The 21,725-nt window shown below is 34.7% G+C and overlaps 2 protein-coding genes and 1 long non-coding RNA gene across 3 annotated transcripts; 2 read left to right on the top strand and 1 right to left on the bottom strand.

The window, feature by feature from the left end:
• The first annotated feature begins 276 nt into the window (after positions 1 to 276).
• On the top strand, positions 277 to 3,638 carry LOC108467460 (FT-interacting protein 7). The gene has a single exon (XM_017768074.2). It carries the CDS (start codon positions 457 to 459, stop codon positions 3,460 to 3,462), a length of 3,006 nt encoding a protein of 1,001 aa, XP_017623563.1. The 5' UTR covers positions 277 to 456; the 3' UTR covers positions 3,463 to 3,638.
• A 2,655-nt stretch (positions 3,639 to 6,293) lies between these two features.
• On the top strand, positions 6,294 to 8,326 carry LOC108467872 (protein PNS1-like). Its single transcript, XM_017768688.2, has 2 exons — positions 6,294 to 7,858; positions 7,940 to 8,326. The coding sequence occupies exons 1-2, from the start codon at positions 6,761 to 6,763 to the stop codon at positions 8,075 to 8,077; spliced, it is 1,236 nt and encodes a 411-aa protein (XP_017624177.1). The 5' UTR covers positions 6,294 to 6,760; the 3' UTR covers positions 8,078 to 8,326.
• Positions 8,327 to 8,371: 45 nt separating this feature from the next.
• LOC108467873 (uncharacterized) lies at positions 8,372 to 10,393 on the bottom strand. The gene is made up of 3 exons (XR_001868924.2): positions 10,105 to 10,393; positions 9,190 to 9,452; positions 8,372 to 8,582 (listed from the first exon to the last, which is right to left on the bottom strand). It is a non-coding gene; the product is annotated as an uncharacterized LOC108467873 (long non-coding RNA).
• Positions 10,394 to 21,725: the final 11,332 nt, after the last annotated feature.

A 21,725-nucleotide genomic window follows, 5' to 3' on the forward strand; every position in this document is an offset into this window, starting at 1 on the left:
GTTTATTATGACATTTATGATTCCTTCCTTCTCTCCTTCAAATTAATCCCCAAAATTCATGAAAATTCCATTTGCATCCTCATAACATAAATATCTATAAAAACACATGAATAAAATAATATTTATATATTACCAACAGACTCACCACCTGGGGGACTTTGATCCTGTCTCCACAAACCATCCAAAACCAATCACGCCCTCCAAGATCTTGCCACGCGTCATCTGAGTCATTGCTGATGTGTCCACTCTCCACCCTCTCTCTCTCACAAAGTCTCCCCCTATTTAATCCCCTCACTTGGCCCCCATCTCCTTCACTTTTTATTCACCAAAAAGCAAAAGAAAAACACTCAACGTCTCTCTGTTAATACTCCAAAAAAGCTCTGTTTTTTCATTGTTTATTTTGCATAATCACTTCAAACCCAGATCTATAGCCCCATTGTTTCACCAAAAAAAAATATGGCTGAAAATTGCACTAGAAAGTTGATAGTTGAAATCTGCAATGCCAAGAACTTGATGCCAAAAGATGGTCAAGGAACAGCCAGTGCTTATGCCATAGTTGATTTTGATGGTCAAAGAAGGAGGACAAAGACCAAGTTCAGAGATTTAAACCCTGTTTGGGATGAAAAGCTGGAGTTTTTAGTTCATGATATTGAATCCATGGCTGCCGAGATGTTGGAGATTAATTTGTACAATGATAAAAAAATGGGGAAACGAAGCACGTTTTTGGGTAAAGTGAAGTTGGCTGGCAGTGTTTTTGTTAAAGCAGGGGAAGAGACTCTGGTTTATTATCCGTTGGAAAAAAGGAGTGTTTTTTCTCAGATTAAAGGTGAGATTGGAGTTAAAGTTTTTTATGTTGATGAAGAAGCGCCGCCGGCACCGGCAGAACCTGCGGCTGAGCAGAAAGCAGAGACGGCTGAGGAGAAGCCAAAGGAAGAGGAAGATAAGAAGGAGGAAAATGTGGAGGAAAAGAAAGAAGAAGAAGAGAAGCCTAAAGAAGAACCACCCAAAGAAGAAGAGAAACCGAACCCACCGCCGGCTAGTAAGTCCGAAGACACAACCGCAGCTGCTACTCCTCCGCCGCCGCCGCCAGAGGTGGAGAACCCTCCAATAGCACATAAAGAAGAAGCATCATCAACGAAGGTAGTAGCAACAAAAAGCAAAGTTGAAACAGGTAAAAGCAGTCAGCTTGTGATTAACGAGTTAGAACTCCGATCACTTTCCGGTGACCACAACCGTATCGCATACGACCTCGTAGACCGTATGCCATTTTTATACGTCCGAGTTGTTAAAGCAAAACGAGCCAACAAAGAACCAGCTTGTCCCCTTCATGCAAAACTGGTTATCGGTACTCACAGTATCAAAACCAAAAGCCAAATCGACAAAGATTGGGACCAAGTCTTCGCTTTCGACAAAGAAGGATTGAATTCAAGTTCCTTAGAAGTTTCAGTCTGGGCTGAAGAAGAGAAAAAAGAAGAACAAAAAGAAGGAGACGCCGCCACCACTGCTACCACCGTGGTGGTGGATAATTGTCTCGGAGCGGTGTCGTTTGATCTGCAAGAAGTGCCCAAAAGGGTTCCTCCCGATAGTCCTTTGGCTCCTCAATGGTATAGTCTTGAATCGGAGAAGTCACCTGGAAATGACGTCATGGTTTCTGTCTGGGTCGGGACTCAGGCCGATGAAGCTTTTCAAGAAGCTTGGCAGTCGGATTCGGGTGGGTTAATACCCGAGACCCGAGCTAAGGTTTATTTGTCTCCAAAGCTTTGGTATTTGAGATTAACGGTTATCCAAACCCAAGATTTGCAGCTTGGTTCGGGATCTGAACCTAAGGTTCGAAGTCCTGAGCTTTATGTTAAGGCTCAGCTTGGGGCTCAATTGTTTAAAACCAGTAGGACTCCGGTTGGTTCGGCTTGGAACGAGGATTTAGTTTTTGTGGCGGCTGAACCGTTTGAGCCGTTTTTGGTGGTCATGGTTGAGGATTGGAGTAACGGGCAGTTAGTGGGTCAGGCTAAAATCCATGTACCTAGCCTTGAGAGGCGAACCGATGATAAAACTGAACCGAAATCAAGATGGTTCAATTTGGTTGGTGCTGAAAATAAACCATACGCAGGTAGAATACACGTGAAGGCATGTTTAGAAGGTGGGTATCATGTGCTTGATGAAGCTGCTCACGTGACTAGTGACGTCCAAGCCGCCGCTAAGCAGCTAGCTAAGCCTCCGATTGGGTTGCTCGATGTTGGGATTCGAGGAGCGAGTAACTTGTTGCCTGTGAAGACCAAAGACGGTACACGTGGCACAACCGATGCATACGTGGTGGCTAAGTATGGGCAAAAGTGGATCCGTACACGTACGATACTTGATCGGTTTAATCCACGTTGGAACGAGCAATATACTTGGGATGTATATGATCCATGTACAGTGCTTACTATTGGGGTATTTGATAATGGAAGGTACAAGCGTGATGAAACAGGGAAGCCCGGTAGAGATCTACGTATCGGTAAAATACGTATACGGTTGTCTACACTTGACACGAATAAAGTGTACTTAAATTCATATATGCTTACAGTATTGTTACCTAATGGGGCCAAGAAGATGGGAGAGATTGAGATAGCGGTTCGATTTTCTTGCTCATCATGGCTAAGTCTAATCCAAGCCTATGGCACCCCATTGTTACCAAGAATGCACTATCTTCGCCCATTGGGTCCAGCCCAACAGGACATACTTCGCCAAACGGCTATGCGCATAGTAACGGCTAGGCTAGCTCGGTCCGAACCACCTTTGGGACAAGAAGTAGTTCAGTTCATGTTGGATACGGATACACACGTGTGGAGCATGAGAAAGAGCAAGGCCAATTGGTTTCGAGTCGTCGGCTGTTTGTCACATGCGGCAATTTTGGCACGTTGGTTAGATGGGATTCGCACGTGGGCACACCCGCCGACGACTATCTTAGTTCATGTTTTGCTTATAGCGGTGGTGATGTGCCCACAACTAGTCCTCTCCACCATATTCATGTATGCCTTCTTAATTTTGGCATTGAGATTCCGTTACCGCATGCGAGTCCCACACAATGTAGACTTAAGGCTCTCTTACGTTGATGCTGTCGGTCCTGATGAGCTCGACGAAGAATTCGACGGGCTTCCAACCACACGATCACCAGACACAGTACGGTTCCGATACGACCGTTTACGCGCGTTGGCAAGCCGGGCACAAACACTATTAGGGGATGTAGCAGCCCAAGGGGAACGTTTAGAAGCATTGTTTAATTGGAAAGACCCAAGAGCTACAGGCATTTTTGTGGTAGTTTGCCTATTTGCTTCATTGCTATTTTATGTGGTACCATTCAAAGTCTTTGTGTTAGGGTCAGGGTTCTACTACATCCGACACCCGAGATTCCGAGGTGATATGCCATCGGCTCCGCTCAACTTCTTCCGACGACTCCCGTCACTTTCCGATCAAATTATGTAAAACAAACCGTCGATCCAGACCGACAAGTGTATTTTCGATACACTTTCTACCATGCTGTTGGTAGGTTTATATTTTATTTTTTTGGTTTTACGTAATAAAAATTTAATTAAAAAGTTGATGTTGGAATTTCCATTAAAGTAGAAAAAGTGACCGTTGATGTTTGGGCAGTGGGACAATGGGGGTTTTGAATATTTATTACGACAAGCTGACCGTTGGATGGATCCCATTATATATGGGAACATGTTTTCATGCTCATAATAAAAAGGGAAATTCTTGGTAATTTAAAACATGTCTTCATTAAAGAAAAAAAGCCGTTGGCGCAGACCGCAGAGATCTGTTTGATCAGCTAAAGCAAAAAGAGAAAAGATCCTCATGTTTTTATTTATTAATTTATGTTTTTTTTTGTTACATAAGCTTGGGATTATATTCCATAATTATATTGGATTTATGTTTTTTTGTAATTTTAATTTTTGTATTAAGTTTACATAAAAAGTTTGTATGAAATAATGATGTAACGTTTTCGTATTCTTTTTTAATAGTTTAATGTCACATTAGTATTTTCATTCTAAAAAAATTTAAATGAAAATTTTAAAATTCAAGATGAAATTACTAATGTGACATTAAATTATTAAAACGGATAATATCCTATTTCATACCATCCTTACTCTTAGGTTTATATAGCTATATTAAATTTAATTTTTAATGTTCACATTTTTTGTTAAATTGGTCCTTGTTTTTGGAGCAAAAATTTGGCGCTTAATCATTTAAAAGGAATTAAATATGATCAACCTTTTAAAAGAGTCAAATTGTTAATAAAAATATTGACTAAACGTTAAAATTTTAAACATGATAGCCCATATGACAATATACATGTATTTTTTAAAATATTTTTATAAATTTTAAATTATTTATTGATATGATATACAAGACAAATATATTCATGTTAATATAAAACGTCGTTAAAAAAATAATGTTTTAGAGTCTTGACTTTGCATGGAGTGATAATTAAAATTCTTGTCAAAGACCCGTTTGACACGGGTTTGAACCATGTTACCCCTTCCCCACCTCTATTATAGTATAGAAAAGGATAAATTACACCACAGGTCACCCAACTGTTGTCCCTTTTTCTTTTTTTAGTTACTCAATTATCAATTTTTTAATTTAGTCACCCACCTATTAATTTTTTTTAATTTAGTCACCTAACTAATCAAGATTAGATTTTTTAGTCCATTCTTTGACGTAAAGAAATCGATATAATAAAAAATTTGTTAGTCAGGTGACCAAAAAAAGAAAAGGGTAATAGTTGGGTGCCATGTGATGGAGTTTACCCTTTAAAAAATATGTAAATATTTTTTAGGCTAATGATCAATTGTAATTAAAAAAGGGTAAACTATACAAATGGTCTCTCAACTATGCCAGCATTCTTATTTTAGTCACTCAACTTTAAAAGTTTTCAATTTAGGCACTAATGTTTGAATTCGTTCCTGTTGGTCACCTGCCGTTAAATTGATAACGAAAAGCCTTTTTTAACTGGTATAATAATATATTTAGTTCTTAATACTTACATATTCTATCAATTTGATGTAATTCTAAATAATTCAATAAATTTAATCCTTCACATTTACAAATTCTATCAATTTGATCCTATAATTTCCTAATCAAAACTTTCAACTTTTAAATCGGGGCATTCCACATCTATTAATTATTTTATTTATGGTTGAAATTATCCAATTCGGTATATAACACTATTAAAAATAATTAAAAATACAAATTTTAAAAGTATAATATAATATATAATAAAATTATTTAAATTATTTAATATTTTAAAAAATATTTTTTCACCTTGACAAGCATAATTTTAGTTTTAAATTAATTTGGTAATTGATTTGTCATCAAATCAGATTATTAGTTATATGTATAACTTATTGTGAATTTAAAATTAAAACAAATAATTAAAAATAAATAGAACACATAATAATCTCTTAATCGGTTTATAAAATTTAAAAAAAACATTATCAATGTAACAAAAGGAAATTTAATTAATTCTTTCACTTTTTAATGAGAAATTAAATGTACATCATTTTTCTTATATAATTGTTGGTTGAACAATTGGTTATTTCAAAGTCATATTTTAACTCTGGATTTAATTTTCAATTTTAAAGACCAACTTAAAGGACTATTTATATGTACCTTGAAAGAAATATCATATTGTTAACAATAGAGTAAATCTAAAGTAAATTTTTAAAGGTTTTTCCATTTACTTTAGCCAAAATCTTATCAATTAAAGGGTTATAAAATATTATATTTAGAATAAAACTAATGAAAAAAGAGAAAGGAAATAAAGGTTAAAGATAAACTCATTGGTATCAAGAATTGGTTCGGAAAATGGTTTGTTAGTTGAGAGAAGTTTTTTTTTTTTCTTTTTGGGTTTTACAAATTTATAAGTATGGAATGTTTTTGTTTTAAATGCTAAAAAATTTAGTTGGAAAGTTTGAAAATCTAATTAATAGAATTTGTACATGTGAAGGGTTAAATTTATTGAATTATTCAGAATTAAGATCAAAATGATAGAATATGTAAGTATTGAGTACTAAATTTGTTATTATACCAGTTAGAAAAAGATTTTTTTGTTATCATCATACGTTAGTGCCTAAATTGAAATTTTTTAAAATTAAGTGACCAAAACAGAAACGCGAACATAATTGAATGATCATTTTATAATTTACCAGAAAAATGACTAAATTGACTTTTATTTCAAATACTTTAATGTCAAAGAAGTATTTGGATAATTCGTGTGTGCCAAGGAAGACAATGACCAAGTGCTAAAAACTTAACAAAGACCTGATTATTTTATTATTATTATTTTTCCAAAGTGAAGTAGCTATCAGAAGTCGACTTCAATCTGCAAAACTTCCACAAGGAGACTCACTGACTCAAGAACAAAATAATTTCATCCACAAGCATTGGTCAATAATGTCACTTTCCAACTCCATTTCTTCCTTATTATTGTTTCTTAGTCTTCTTAATTTCACCGCTCCTTCATTCTTGTTTCTCAACTAGAGGTGTAAGCCGGACATCTTTGCTTGCAAGCTCCTCGAGTTCATCTTGATTACACCCAACCTCTAATCTTGCTGCCTGTTTTCTGTTTTCTGATTCCTCATTTTCTTGCAACTTGTTACATCGGTTGGTCCAAACAAAACATCTTTGCTTGTAAACTACTAGGGACAATTCCGGGTTCTTCGATAACTATCTGTCAACTGGCTTGCAGATAGAAGCCGCAACAGTGGTGGGGCAATTAATGAGGAAGTTGTTCCAATTCATTTTCTACATTCAGTTGATATTAATCTCCATCTTGGTAATCGTCTTAACCATCCGTGGCTTTGTCTATGCCGCTAGAAGTACCAACCATTTCCGCCCCGAGAAATGGTACCCTCCACTTCTGGGTTCAGCGGCTTCTGCCGGAATTGTTTCTTACCTATGGGAATGGATCTCTTTTCATGATCCATCAAGAGCTATCAAAATAGCCTTTTGCGTTGGCCCCTTGTTAACATGTGCGGTTGGTATTCTCCATATATTGATCGGATGTCCCATAAGTTTAGCAATCGGCACAATCGCAATCATTTCCAGTGTGATCCAATCCCTCTATACTTGTTGGGTGAAACCCAGATTTGATTACGCAACCAAGATCCTAACAGTTTCCACATCCTTTCCTCCTGATAAAACTGCTACATTTGTGATCCTATCCATCATAACCTGCCTAGTGTACTCATCTTTCTTGGTGACTGGAATTGGGGGAGCAACCGCAGCTGGGACTGGCTTAGACATCTTGTTCATCATAGTAATCCTGCTTACCTACACATGGACTATGCAAGTTATCAGGAACATGTTGTACGTTACCATCTCACGAGTCAGATACATGAATTTTGCTTGTGGAGCTGATATGAATACTTGGATTGCTTTCCGAGACACGGTCCAGCATTTGGTAGGAAGAGTATGCATAGGCTCAGCTGTTGTTCCGGTTATTGGAACCATTTGGGGCTCGGCCAGAGCTATGAAATCAGTTGTGGGGGGCACAGACGAGTTTTTGTTCTCTTGCGCTGACTGTTACTCGAGACTTGCTTCAACTCTTATAACATACGGGAACCGCTGGGGCTTTGTTCATGTCGGGGTTTATAACAAAGGTTTCATGCAGGCATCGGCTGATACCTGGGGAGCGTTTAAAACAGCAGAACTGATACCGTTGATTGATTCTGACCTCACTGGGGCGTTCTGTTTCTTCTCTGGGGTTGCAGTCGGTTCGATATGCACCCTTGTAGGAGGAACATGGGCGCTCGCCATTCATAAGAGCTATGCTACAGAAGTGTCCATCTATGCATTTTTCATTGGCTATTTCATCGTAGGATATTAAACATTGTTTAAAAGGCTAGAATCATTACCTGGCATGAAACTTATAAACAAATTTGTTTTGGTATTGCAGTGTCGAGTCGCATTGGCCTGGCAACAAGCATGTGTTTCAGCTTATTATGTTGCTTATGCTGAGAACCCTCAAAGCCTCCAGTTCGATGCAACGATCCCAGTTCGCATTCAAGAGCTTCTTCAAAGATATAATGTTTAGTGGTTAATTGGAAGCCATAGAAAGAGCAGCTGAGAAATTAATCAAAGGAATTCATTGTTCAGAATACAGAAAGTACACTGCTGAAAATACCAACATATGAGAAAACTTACAATTTTGGCGAGCCTGTCTGGTTTTGAGAATTCCGCTTCTCTGTAAATTATACGCATTACTGTTGTATATTTGTAGCATCATTTAAGATGAACTAAATTTCAAATAAAATATCTTTCTCGTTTGTTTGCTTCAGCAAAAGATCATTTTCAATACAGTTCCAAAACAATCAACAAACCAGAGGGATTTTAAAATGAAGGCAAATGCCATTAGAAATTGCAGGAGTCAAATACATCAATTTAATGTAAAAGAATTACACAGCTAGAAACAAAATGAAATTACAATGTGTAAATGCTACATATAGAAGGCTGCCAACCACAAGTTACTTGGGTCCTCGATGACCACGGCCACCGCATTCTGAGCACATGACATTGCCGGTTCCTCCACAACCTGAACACTAATAAATATAATACTACTATACTAAATCATATTGGCCACACGTAAATATAACAGCCAAAACTGTATAAACAAAAACTTAGAACACACAAATCTTTTAAGTTAAGAAAACTTACGAGGCCCTCAATGGCAGAAAATATAGTAGCAATGACAAAACCTTAAAATTCTATGAATGTCCATGGTGATCAGACAAAATGACAAGGGCCTTAATGTTTATGGGTAGAGTAGCCAAGTCAATCCACGTGTATCAACTAAAATGAAGGTCATTTTGGCAATGAAAGCACACAATGCAGCAAAGCCGATTCCTATTTCACAATGTTTAAAGCAAAGGATGCACAAGCCTTACAGCAAAAAATACCCTATAATGACGTTTGACGCATCAATGTAAAACCTTACTTTAATCACTTCAAGACTTCTCCACAGAACAGACCCGTTTTAAGGATACTAGTTAGAATTTTATCCATCTGTTACGCAGAACCAGACTTTTGGAATCGAATATAGTTTGCCTTCTATAACAATATGAAATAGAAACATAACAAATGTAGAGCATGACTGCATAAACATCCATGACACCTATTTACAAATTAAAGAAGAGAAAATTTTCACACCTAGGCAGCGGACTTTGACAATGATACCCTGGCTCTCCAATATCGAGTCCACATATAATCCAGAACCAGCAGAAGTGGTACAAAGGACGACACCTTTGGCCTGACAAGCACTACACCGGGGATTATCTCCAACTATTTTTTTCAGCCAAAGATACCCCAACTGGTTCTTCAATTCATTCCTTGGGGATAGGCTTATCATAACAAAATAGAGATTCTAGACGACTTCTTCGTCCCTACGCATCTCCCAGTGCCCTTGACTCAGCCTGTACATCAGAATTTACCATTTCAGTTAAACACAACGATAACCGACTTGTTTCCAAGGCGTATTAGCATCACAAACAGAAATTCCAAAAGTTTTCAAAGTGAACATCCTCAAAAGTAAAATCTAACACCGATTCTAACATACACCTTAAATACATCACCAAAATTGTATGTTTCTCGAAATTCTTAACTGCTTAAAAACTTTATTTGCTTTTGAATCCAATTTGAAAAAATAGAAGTGAATTGAATGCAAGATCCAAAGTGTAAAGTTTAGCTGCTAGTTATACTAAAATTGCCAAAATAAGTGTTCTCTAAGGTGACTGAAGATTAAATACGAAACAGAGCACCAATTAACATTTAAAGCTTAATGCATATAAATGTACAAACTTGAAATTCAACAATTCATCAAAGTTGAATTTCAGGCAAATCAAAAGAAACCCAAAAAAGGAAATATGAATTTCACATAAATTAACATATAGTAGCATTTTCTACAGGAGGAAATATCATATTTAATTCAACAAACAACAAACTGACTGAAATTAGAATAAAATGAGCTTCTTTTTCATTCTATAATTTGTCGATTAAGAAATTTCTAAAGAGTTGAATAGGAATATACATACAAAATATGAAAAAAGAGGAAGAAATGGAACTAACCCCATGAGAAGCAGAGCCATTTGAGAAAATGTCGCTGATTTTGGATATGGAGTAGCTTCCATTGGATACAGCGGACCAATACAAAACTTTGTTATATTCATGTAATTTTGGTGTTGAATTTATAGGAAACGTTATTGAAGACGAAATTTTCATGGTAGATTCCATTTTATTTATGAAAACCTGGGAATTAAGAAACGGGCTTTGAAGTAAATTGAGAACATTAAAAGAGCCCAGAGCTTTGAAGAAATCGAAGAATTAATCGAGTTCGTCCATTTTAGGGCTTTTTTTTCACTTAAATTTTTTAATTTTTATGAATTATAAAATGGATTCTTTCTTTATTAATTTTATAAAGAATTTTACATTAAAAATTATTTGAGTATCTCAACACTTCAATAATTCGAGTATAATTTTGCTTTTTAATATGTAATTTTAAGCTTTATATTTCTTTTCTCTGTTGTATTATAGTTAAATTATCACTTTCGTTTTTGTACTTTCGTTTTGTATAACACCTTAATCAATCTAATTTTTCATTGAAAAATTAAATCAAACAATGACAATTTGTTACATGTCAAAAATAAAAATTTTACAAATTTCAAAAATATTAAAATTTGGAAATTTATAAGGACTGAATAATAATAATAATAATCTATTTTTGAAAAAAATTCACAAACTAAAATTATAAGTATGTGAAATTTAAAAAAATGCATTTATTTGAAATTTTAGGTTTTAGAGAATTTTAAAATTTTATGAAACTTTTCCATAATTTTATTTTTTATAAATTTTAGGATTTTTTTTGCATTTTTATATTTTTTAAGGAATTTTAAGATTTTAAGTAAAAATACCATAAATTTCTTTAAAATCTCATAAAATTAAAATTTTCTAAAACCCTAAAATTTTAAACAAATAATTTTTTTAAAAAATTTATGATTTTTAAAAATAACATTACATTATCTTATGCAGAAAATTGAATTATATTCTTATATTTGGTTCCTAAACACTCTACAAGGAATGTAACATTAATTTTAAAACTACTCTCATATAATAAAATAAAATTTTATTATTACTAAAGTTATTTTATTATTAACAAACACATAACTTAATCTATTTATTTTAAATAAAATTAATACATGTATCTTAAAATTAATATATAGCTAAGTTAAAAATAAGTTTTAATATTAAATATGTAGTTAAATTTGTTGGGGGTAGGCTCTTTCAAGAGAAGTATTCAAAGTGTTAATCATTAGGTAGTCGGTTGGTGTAATAACAGACTTTCAATGATGTCGGAAATAGTGGTTCGAGACCACTAAATTTAGAAAATAAGTTTGTAAATTTATTTATTTAATAATTATGAACCAAATGTGATTTTTGAGAGATTTTTTGAATTAGTCACTTATGTTTTATAAAGATTTATTAAGTTAAGAAATTGAGGAAAAGAGGTATCGAGACCTCAATGTTATAAATCAAGCCATAAATATTTTTATAAATATTTCCGGAGTGTCAATAAGGTAGTATTAAAATTTCGTCAAAAATTTTTGACGTTTGGGTGGTTAATTAAATAAAAAAGACTAAATTGAAAAATGTGTAAAAGTTGCTAAAAGGATTAAATAGCTTAATTGTCAAATGAGGAAGGACCTAAAGTGAAAATAAGCCCAAAGGAGATATTTTGGGTGGCAATAGCCGAGAAAAATAAGGAAATGGGTGAAATAAGGGCAAAATTGAAAATTTGGCAAAATTAGCTAAATAAAAATGGGACCAAATTGGAATATCTAGAATTCTCTTCATTTTTTCTTCATTTTCATTAGTTGAAAAACAGCCATGGAAGAGGGTTCAAGCTAGTTTTTATATTTTAGCGTCATGTAAGTTTAATTCTTGCTTTCTCCTTGAAATTTCTAAGGTTTTGGACTTTTACAATTGGGTCTAACTTACTAGTTATAAAGGTATGAAATGAATGTTGGTAACGAATATATTGACGATAAAAGTCACGTTATGTGTATATATATATGAAAGCTAAATTTTAAGGCAACTTTAAAAATCTCATATGCTTCCAGCACACATCCATAGTAACTTTAAAAATTAGTTATGAAATCAAAAACTAATGACATAGTAAGTTGGACCCAATTGTAAAAGTCCAAAATCTTAGAAATTTCAAGGAGAAAGCAAGAATTAAACTTACATGAAGCTAGAGTATGAAAACCAACTTGAACCCTCTTACATGGTTGTTTTTCAACTGATGAAAATGAAGAACAAATGAAGAGAATTCTAGATATTTCAATTTGGTCCCATATTTATTTAGCTAATTTTAGCAATTTTCCAATTTTGCCCTTATTTCACCCATTTACTGATTTCTCTCACTATTGCCACCCAAAATATCTCCTTTGGGCTTATTTTCACTTTAGGTCTTTCCTCATTTGACAATTGAGCTATTTAATCTTTTTAGCAACTTTTACACCTTTTTCAATTTAGTTCTTTTTATTTAATTAACCACCCAAACGTCAAAATTTTTTGACGAAATTTTAATACTTCCTTATTGACACTCCGTAAATATTTATAAAAATATTTACGGCTTGATTTATAACATCGAGGTCTTGATACCTCTTTTTCTCAATTTCTTAACTTAATAAATCTTTATAAAACACAAATTACTAATTCAAAAAATCTCTCAAAAATCACATTTGGTTCGTAATTATTAAATAAATAAATTTACAAACTTATTTTCCGAATTTAGTGATCTCGAACCACTATTTCCGACATCATTGAAAGTCGGCTATTACAATTCTCTCCCCTAAGAATTTTCGTCCTCGAAAATTCATATAACCAAGACTTTCACGAGCTTCGAGCACTATAAATAAATAGGGAAATTAAATCTAGTAATCATTATGTGCTTAGTAAGTTCATATAACCAAGACTTCACTTACCAACCATGTTTAATAAATAAATCATACATAAAGCAATCCATCTATCAATTTGGCAATTTAGCAAATAATTAAATTCACTTTTCAATTTCAACCAATGTTCACTCCAATTCAAATAATCATCCCAATGCACTTACCATACATATTAGATAATAATTTTAGCAATTAAATATTAAGTTCGGATTATAGAAATACAAATAAAATATTATATCATTTCTAATTTAACATTTATCAACTATAATCAAGCATGTTATCAATTTATACACAAGTCGTTCATATATTTTTCCTCCTCCTCCTCTCCATCCATATCCTTAGTATAAATAACACACTTGTAAGTAACATTATCTATAATTTTTATTATTTACTTATATGAATATTCAAGTTGTCCATCTGTGTGTGCAACATTTAATCATACACTACGGAGTCTGCCTTTTGGCACGAGTCTCTGTCTGCCTTTTGGCACGCTATTTTCTGCTGGTTTTCCTTTTCTTGTCTTTCTCTGTTTCTGTTTTGTTTTGGCTGTGTGATTCGGATTGAAGGCTGTCATGGAGGAGGAGTTAGCCAACTTGAACCTGCTGGATGATGAGGAGGAGGCGTTCCAAGGGGATATAACGGTTGTAGAGCGGAACTACCAGTTTTGTTTGGTGGGGCGATGCCTTACAGACAGTGTTGTTCATTTCTCGTCTCTACGGAATACAATGGTGGACCTTTGGCATCCAATCGGAGGAATTTGCATTTTGGATTTAGGGGACAAACGGTACCTATTCTAATTTTTTAATGATGTTGATGTCCAAAGGGTAACTGCTGGCACGCCATAGTTTTTTAATAATCACCTGCTGATACTGCAAAGAATTCAAAATGGAGAAAATCCGTCAGATTTGGCGTTAAATTTTACGGAGTTTTGGGTTCAAATTTATGAACTGCCATCAGGTCTAATGAATGAAACTATGGCTAATCAGTTTGGAGTTTTTTGGGAAAATTTCTTGACTTTGATAATTCCAATCCAGTCTCGGGGAATAAAAAATATATGCGCATTCGTGTTCGGTTGGACGTAATTGGCCTGTTAAAATGCAAGCAAAAGATCCAGATTGGGAAAGGTATGGCTGTTTACGCTCACTTTAAATATGAAAAGTTAAGTTTGTCTTGCTTCATTTGTGGAAGATTGGGCCATAGTGAGAGTTACTGCCCTTTTCGTCTTAAAATCGAACCATCAAAAATTGTTTTTGGCTAGGATCTATCACTACGTACGGTACCGAGACGCTAGAATACAGTGGTGAGTAGGTGGTTGCGTGAAGCTAATGGGTCATAGTGTTGTGGTGAAAATATGGAAAGTTTCAGTCAAGGCAGTAATTTTAATAAGATGAAAGATCCGGGGAGGCAATCAGGGGAAAATGTTGGGAATCAACTATCAAATCCCAATTTAATTCCTTTGGGATCAAATCACCAGTTTGCCTTAATGGGCAGAGTAACTGGCGTAATTGGAATAAAGAAGTTTTGAATGTTGCTGAGTTGGCCAATGGGCCCCTGGATTTAGTCTTAATGGAGGAAAATGATCCAATAGCCACGATGGAAGGAAAAAAGCGGCAAAGAACTGTGCAAGTTGGGAACGATGTGGAAGGTACCTTTGATTTAACGGCTAGCTCTGGTAAGCAGAGCAGCCGAGCCCCATGAAAATATTAAGTTGGAACGTTCGTGGTTTGGGGAGACCATGAACCATTAGAAGGCTCAAGAACAAGTTGAGAGCCGTTAATCCCCGAATTTTGTTTCTTATAGAAACCAAATTAAGTGCAAAAAAAATGAAGATGATAAGGTTGAAATGTGGGTTTGAAAATGGAATTGAGATTGGGGCAGTAGGAACAAAAGGCGGATTATCTTTGGGGTGGAAAAGAAATTCGCTGGTGAGTCTCAAAAGCTTCTCTTCCTTTCATATTGATATTGAAATCAATGATAATGAATGTGGTGCAGTTTGGCGATTGACTGGGTTCTACGGGAATCCAGACAGTAGAAATAGAAATGATTCTTGGAATTTGCTTCAACAATTAAGCAATGATTGTAATGTTCCTTGGGTGGTGCTGGGCGATTTTAATGAAATTACAAATTCTTTTGAAAAAAAAGTGGTCGGCTTAGATCAGTGCATCAAATGAATGATTTTCGTATGACCTTAGAGGATTGCAACCTTAACGATTTGGGTTTTGTTGGACGGTGGTTTACATGGGAAAGATGAACGTTTTTAGCTATTAATATTAGGGAACGGCTAGATCGTGGAGTGGCGACGTTGAATTGGGTGAATTTGTTTCCAAGCTATCAGTTAGAGCATTTAAGCCATTCTTTTTTCGATCATTGTCTCATTCTTCTGGATACCATACGAGTACGGGGGAATAATCATGGTAACTCTAATAATCTATTTCGGTTTGAGGCTAAATGGTGTTTAGATAGTTCATTCGAGGATATAATTAGATGATGGTGGGCCAATTCTGCAAGAAGTGTGCCACGAAAACTTGAGTTATTGGGTCATCAGATGTAGAAAAGGAGCAGATCCAATTTGAGAGAGAAGAAGGAGTTTCGAGTGAATCTAGAAAAACGACTAAATTGCCTCTATAGTCAGGAACCTTCTGATGAGATTTTAGTTGAAATCACAGATGTCCAATTAGATCTTAATTTGGAGGCTGATAAGGAATAACTTTTTTGGGAACAACGTGCCCGTGTCAACTGGCTAAAGAATGGTGATCAAAATACAACCTATTTTCATAAGATAGCGTTGCAACGTCAGTTTCGCGGTCGTATTTCTGAGCTGGAGGATGAGAATGGTGGAAGTTTTTCTTCAACAAATGACTCGTTAAGGCTTGCCTCGGAGTATTTTATGAATCTTTTTTCGGCTTCTGATACAGGATCGGACGAGCATGTGTTTAGTTTAGTGGAGAAAAGAGTTACTGATAGCATGAATGAAGCCTTGCTTACAAATTTCACTGAGGAGGATATTGTCAATGCTGTCAAGTCAATGGAGCCATTGAAAGCCCTTGGAGTTGACGGTTTTCCCGCAATATTTTTCAAAGGTATTGGCATATTATCGGGGCAGACATATCTCTTTATTGTTTATCTATTCTGAATGGTGATACTGAAGTAGGAGAAATTAACAAAACTCGAATCATTCTGATTCCAAAGGTTGATAAACCAAATAAACTGGCACAGTTCAGACCCATAAGCTTGTGCAATGTTATTTACAAAATTATTGCAAAGGTCTTGGTGATTCGTATGAGTGCAATCTTAGGAAACTGTATTAACGAAGCTCAAGGAGCTTTTATCCCTGGAAGGCTTATTTCGGATAATGTGCTTATAGCTTATGAGGTTCTGCATTCACTTAAAATGAATAAGAGGGGGAAGAAAGGGAATTTTGCACTTAAACTCGATATGAGTAAAGCGTATGATTGAGTTGAATGGGACTTTTTGGCAGGAATGATGAGGCAGTTGGGTTTTCACACTGATTGGATTGTACTCATTATGAGATGTGTTAGTTCTGTCTCTTACTCAGAGAGCCTTAATAGTGCTAGTGTGAATGGTTTTCTCCGTCAAGAGGTTTACGCCAAGGGGACCCTCTAAGCCCTTATCTCTTTCTGATTTGTGCCGAGGGTTTTTCTACTCTTATTAAGGAAGCTGAGCAAAGAGGCTTGATGAAAGGTGCTTCAATTGGTAGGGAACGGTTCTCTATAAATCACTTAGTTTTTGCTGATGATTGCATTCTCTTTGGAGACGCTACAAGTGAAGGAACTAGCGCGGTTCGAGATGTTATTCAAGAATATGAATTGATTTCGGGGCAGCGGGTGAACTTTGATAAATCTCTTATTTATTATGGGGCTAATGTGGAGATTAATGTCAGAGAGGACATAACCAAGTTGCTAGGAGTTCGGGTGGCTTCAAATCTTGAAAAATACTTGGGTTTGCCTATAATGGTGGGTCGAAAAAAGACTTGGGCTTTTGCTAACTTTGCTGATCGGTTCAGGAAACGTGTTGAAGCATAAAGTATGCGCTATTTGTCAATGGGAGGGAATGAGGTATTCATTAAATCAGTTTTGCAGGCTATACCGATATATGTCATGCAATGTTTTCTTCTATCGAAATCACTATGTCGTACGCTTGAAGATATAATGAACAAATTTTGGTGGACTAGTAACAAAGCTGTGAAGGGCATTCATTGGAGCAGATGGGAACAGTTATGCAAACCAAAATGTATCGGTGGAATGGGTTTTAAAGATTTATACTTGTTTAATAAAATGTTAATTGCAAAACAGGTTTGGCGTATTTCATCCCAACCTAATTGTTTTTCAGCTAGAGTCTTAAAAGCTCGTTATTATCTTTTCACAGATATATTATCAGCAAAAGTAGGATCTTACCCCTCATTTACCTGGCGTAGCATCTGTAGTGCTCGGGAGCTGATTGCGGATGGGCTATTGTGGCGTGTTGGTAATGGCGCAAGTATCAATATTTGGGATGACCCTTGGCTGCCTGGAAGAGGAAATAGTAGAGTTTTAGCTCAAAAGATCATGCCTAATTGGACTACAGTGAATTAACTGATTGGCCATGAGACTTGTACCTGGAATAAGGAGCTGGTTCATACTATAGTTGATGAGGCTACAGCAACTCGTATCTTTTCTATTCCTCTTGCTGGGTGTAATTCGGAGGATTTGTTAGTTTGGAAATTCGAAGGCTCGGGGGAATATACAGTGAAAAACAGGTATCGGGTTTTAACTACAGAGAACCTACAGTAATCTAGTTACACTTCAACTAATGTTGATGGATATACTATGTTTTACAAGTCTTTATGGGCTTTGCATTTGCCAGCAAAAATTAAAATACATATTTGGAGGCTGTTTCATAATTTTTTGCCTCATTTCTGCAATTTGGCGTGAAGAACTCTGAGGATTGAAGTTACTTGTCCGCTGTGTAAGGTTGGCTCGGAGGACTCAGATCATTTGATGTGGTCCTGTGGGATACTTCAGTATGTATGGGCAGCCTTGAAAATAACGATTCCGTTGGTTGGAAACTTGAGTTGTTGCAAGGATCGTTTTGTTAAAACTTTCTCTGCAGCAGAAGAACAGCAAAAACACTTCATTGTAATTTCCATATGGAGTCTATGGTATCGAATAAACAAAATGATCCATAAATGAGTAAAGCTATCTCTACAGGAATTGTTGGGATTTATTAAAGGGTATGAACTTGAGCTTAGATTTATTCAGGAGACTTATAACCTGTCTTCTAGATCAATGGCAAAAGAAATTTGGAGACCCCCAGAAACTGGAGTTATTAAGATTAATTTTGATGCAGCTTTTAAAAGTTCAGATAAATGTGCAATAACAGCAGCCCTAGCCAGAAATTCATCAGGTGATATAATAGGAGCGGAGACTTATCTCTTTGAGGATGTTGTTGATGCCTTTGTGGCTGAAGCAAGGGCATGTGAAAGGGCGTTAATTTTTGCAGGAATGATGGGGCTCTGGCATTTGATTATGGAAGGCAATTCCCTGACAGTTATCAAAAGTGTCAAGAAGCAGGAGAATGATAAATCGATTGTTCGGCCGATTATAAACCATATTACTCTTCTGGAAACTCAGTTTGATAACGTCACATACCGTTTTGCTCCCTAGTTGGCTAATGAAGCGGCGCACATATTGGCAATAGAAGGAAGAAGGTTTCAACGATTTGGGTTCTGGGTTGAGGGAGTGACCGATGCTGTGAAGGAGAAGGCGATGAATGACCGCTTGGACTGGTTCCAGAGTTCCTACAGTACATTTTGATCTGCTTTGAAAACTAGAGAAGGTTCGCTTGAATCTCCAGCCGATTTCAAAGCTTTTATTCTTCTTCTATACTAGTTCTTTCGCTGAAGATGAAGAGGATGGGTGGCTGATATTTGGTTGTTGAAAGGTTTTTGTTCGCTTGGCTTTGGGAGTTTCTTTTAAATTTTGGTTTGAAGTTTTCTAGATGCTTTTATTACTCTATCTGCTTTGCTAGCTGTTTTTTTTGCTTCATTGTTTTATCGTTTCATGTTACTGTTTCTTATTAGCTGGTCTGCTTGTATTGTCTTATCACGTTTCTGTTTGCTAAATATCTCAGCCTTTTGCCTTGAGCCAAGTGATAATAATATCAGTCTTTTTTGACAAAAAAAAGTTGTTCATCTATGTCATAGTCACTAAATTATTTTTATCTTAAACCACAGAACTCCAAATTAAGATTAGCTAATTTTCCTTGAAACTAAACTCACATATATTCTTACAATAAAATTTTCAGAATTTTTGGTTTAGCCAATAAGCACAGTTTATTCTTTAAAGTCATCCCTGTTCTGCTGTCTGACAGTTCAGACCCTTCTACACTAAAAATTAATTATCTCCTCGTACAGGATTCGAATGATGTTCCCATTTGTTTCTCTTGAAAATAGACTCATTCAGAATTCTAAAAATATAAATTTAAACCATAATTATTTTTCTTAAAATTTTGATGATTTTCCAAAGTCAGAACAGGAACCCAAAATCATTCTGGCATTGTCTGACAAAATTTATTATATCTCATAATTTACAATTCCATTGTGCTTACATCGTTTCTTCTATAAGAAACTAGACTCGATAAGCTTTAATTTCATGTTTTATTCATCCTCTAATTAGATTTATAAAATTTTTGGTGATTTTGTAAAGTCATACAACTGCTGCTGTCCAAAATTATTTTATGCAAGATGTTAACTACCATTTTGCTTCTAAGCTTTTAATAAGTGACAATTTCATCCCTGCTCAATTAACCTCTCAATTGAGCTAATTTTCTCAATTAATACTTTATTCTATCACTTTAAACTACTTTATAATCTTAGAGATCAGAATTTCATTACTAAACAATAATTCTAAACTTTTTCACAATTAGGTCTTAAAATCAATTTCCATCAATTTTACTTGATAAAATCACCATATATCAAAATTAAAGCGTCAATTCTATGTTTTTTCATTGTATACTTCCAGCACTCATCCATAGAAACTTTAAAAATTAGCCATGAAATCAAAAACTAATGACATAGTAAGTTGGACCCAATTGTAAAAGTCCAAAATCTTAGAAATTTCAAGGAGAAAGCAAGAATTAAACTTACATGAAGCTAGAGTCTGAAAACCAGCTTGAACCCTCTTCCACGGATGTTTTTCAGTTGATGAAAATGAAGAAAAAATGAAGAGAATTCTAAATATTCCAATTTGGTCCCATTTTTATTTAGCTAATTTTGGCAAATTTTCAATTTTGCCCTTATTTCACCCATTTCTTGATTTTTCTCGGCTATTGCAGCCCAAAATATCTCCTTTGGGCTTATTTGCACTTTAGGTTCTTCCTCATTTGACAATTGAGCTATTTAATATTTTTAGCAACTTTTACACCTTTTTCATTTTAGTCCTTTTTATTTAATTAACTACCCAAACGTCAAAATTTTCTGACGAAATTTTAATACTACCTTATTGACACTCCGTAAATATTTATAAAAATATTTACTGCTTGATTTATAACATAGAGGTCTCGATACCTCTTTTCCTCAATTTCTTAACTTAATAAATCTTTATAAAACACAAATTACTAATTCAAAAAATCTCTCAAAAATCACATTTGGTTCGTAATTATTAAATAAATAAATTTACGAATTTAATTATCAAATTTAGTAGTCTTGAACTACTATTTCTGACATCATTGAAAGTCGGCTATTACAATTGGTCTCAAACAACTAAAAGTATTGTCCCTCGATGAGAAATTTTGTCTCTCGTGTTCTTTCGAGAGTTAGTGTTTCTAGAGCATGTGTTCAGGAGGACTTGGTTTACAAAGTTGAAAGTACCTCAATTGGTAAACTTGTAAAGTTTAATAGCAAAATGTCAATATAAAGTGTGCTAAAAATTGTGAAACTCACTTATGTACACGGAGACTTGAACCACCACTTTCGTGTTAAACAATTTATATGCAATTAGCAAAAAACCACTCTTTTGTTAATACAAAAACGATGACTTGTTTGGTAGGGAAGAAAATGTGGATGATTCCATTCATTTGATATGACTGCAGGGACTATTAAAGAAGATAATAGAAAACTCGACCACAAAATGCCCCTAAAATCAAAATAAATATCATAGCTAATGGTGATATTAAGTCAAAATTAACCACAATTATAAATGCAAATAAAGTAAGTATGGACGGCAAAAAAGCAGCCAATGTGAATGGCTAGTCAACTTGTCGTTTTCAAGGTGCATACAAAAAGCTTTTCCATCACCTACGGCCATATTCTATAATTATTCTATTCACAGAAAAGATGATATCCCAATTTCAAGTTTTCATTTGTGTTTCAATTTTAGTCGGCTTTAGGATAAACAATAATTTCACACATCAATTTCTAATATATCAATACAACGTGTAAATATTTATAAATATGATCATGTTGATATTTATATATAATATATATATTTTAAAAAGTTGTGAGTATGTTTAGTATTCATCTCCGGATTAAATTATGTTATATTTTTAGTTAAATTTTGATTATTTTAAATATATTTTAATATGATTAGAATTCTATTTTTATTATATTTAAGTTTATTTTTTCTATATTATATTTTCGTTTATTTATTCATTTAGTAAAAACCAAATCCTTCTTTATCAGTGATTTTTCTTCTTTTTAGGGTTTTTTTATGTAAAATATGTGTTGGTTGAAATCAAAAT

Source organism: Gossypium arboreum, chromosome 8 (genome assembly GCF_025698485.1).
Source record: "Gossypium arboreum isolate Shixiya-1 chromosome 8, ASM2569848v2, whole genome shotgun sequence".
NCBI lineage: Eukaryota > Viridiplantae > Streptophyta > Magnoliopsida > Malvales > Malvaceae > Gossypium > Gossypium arboreum.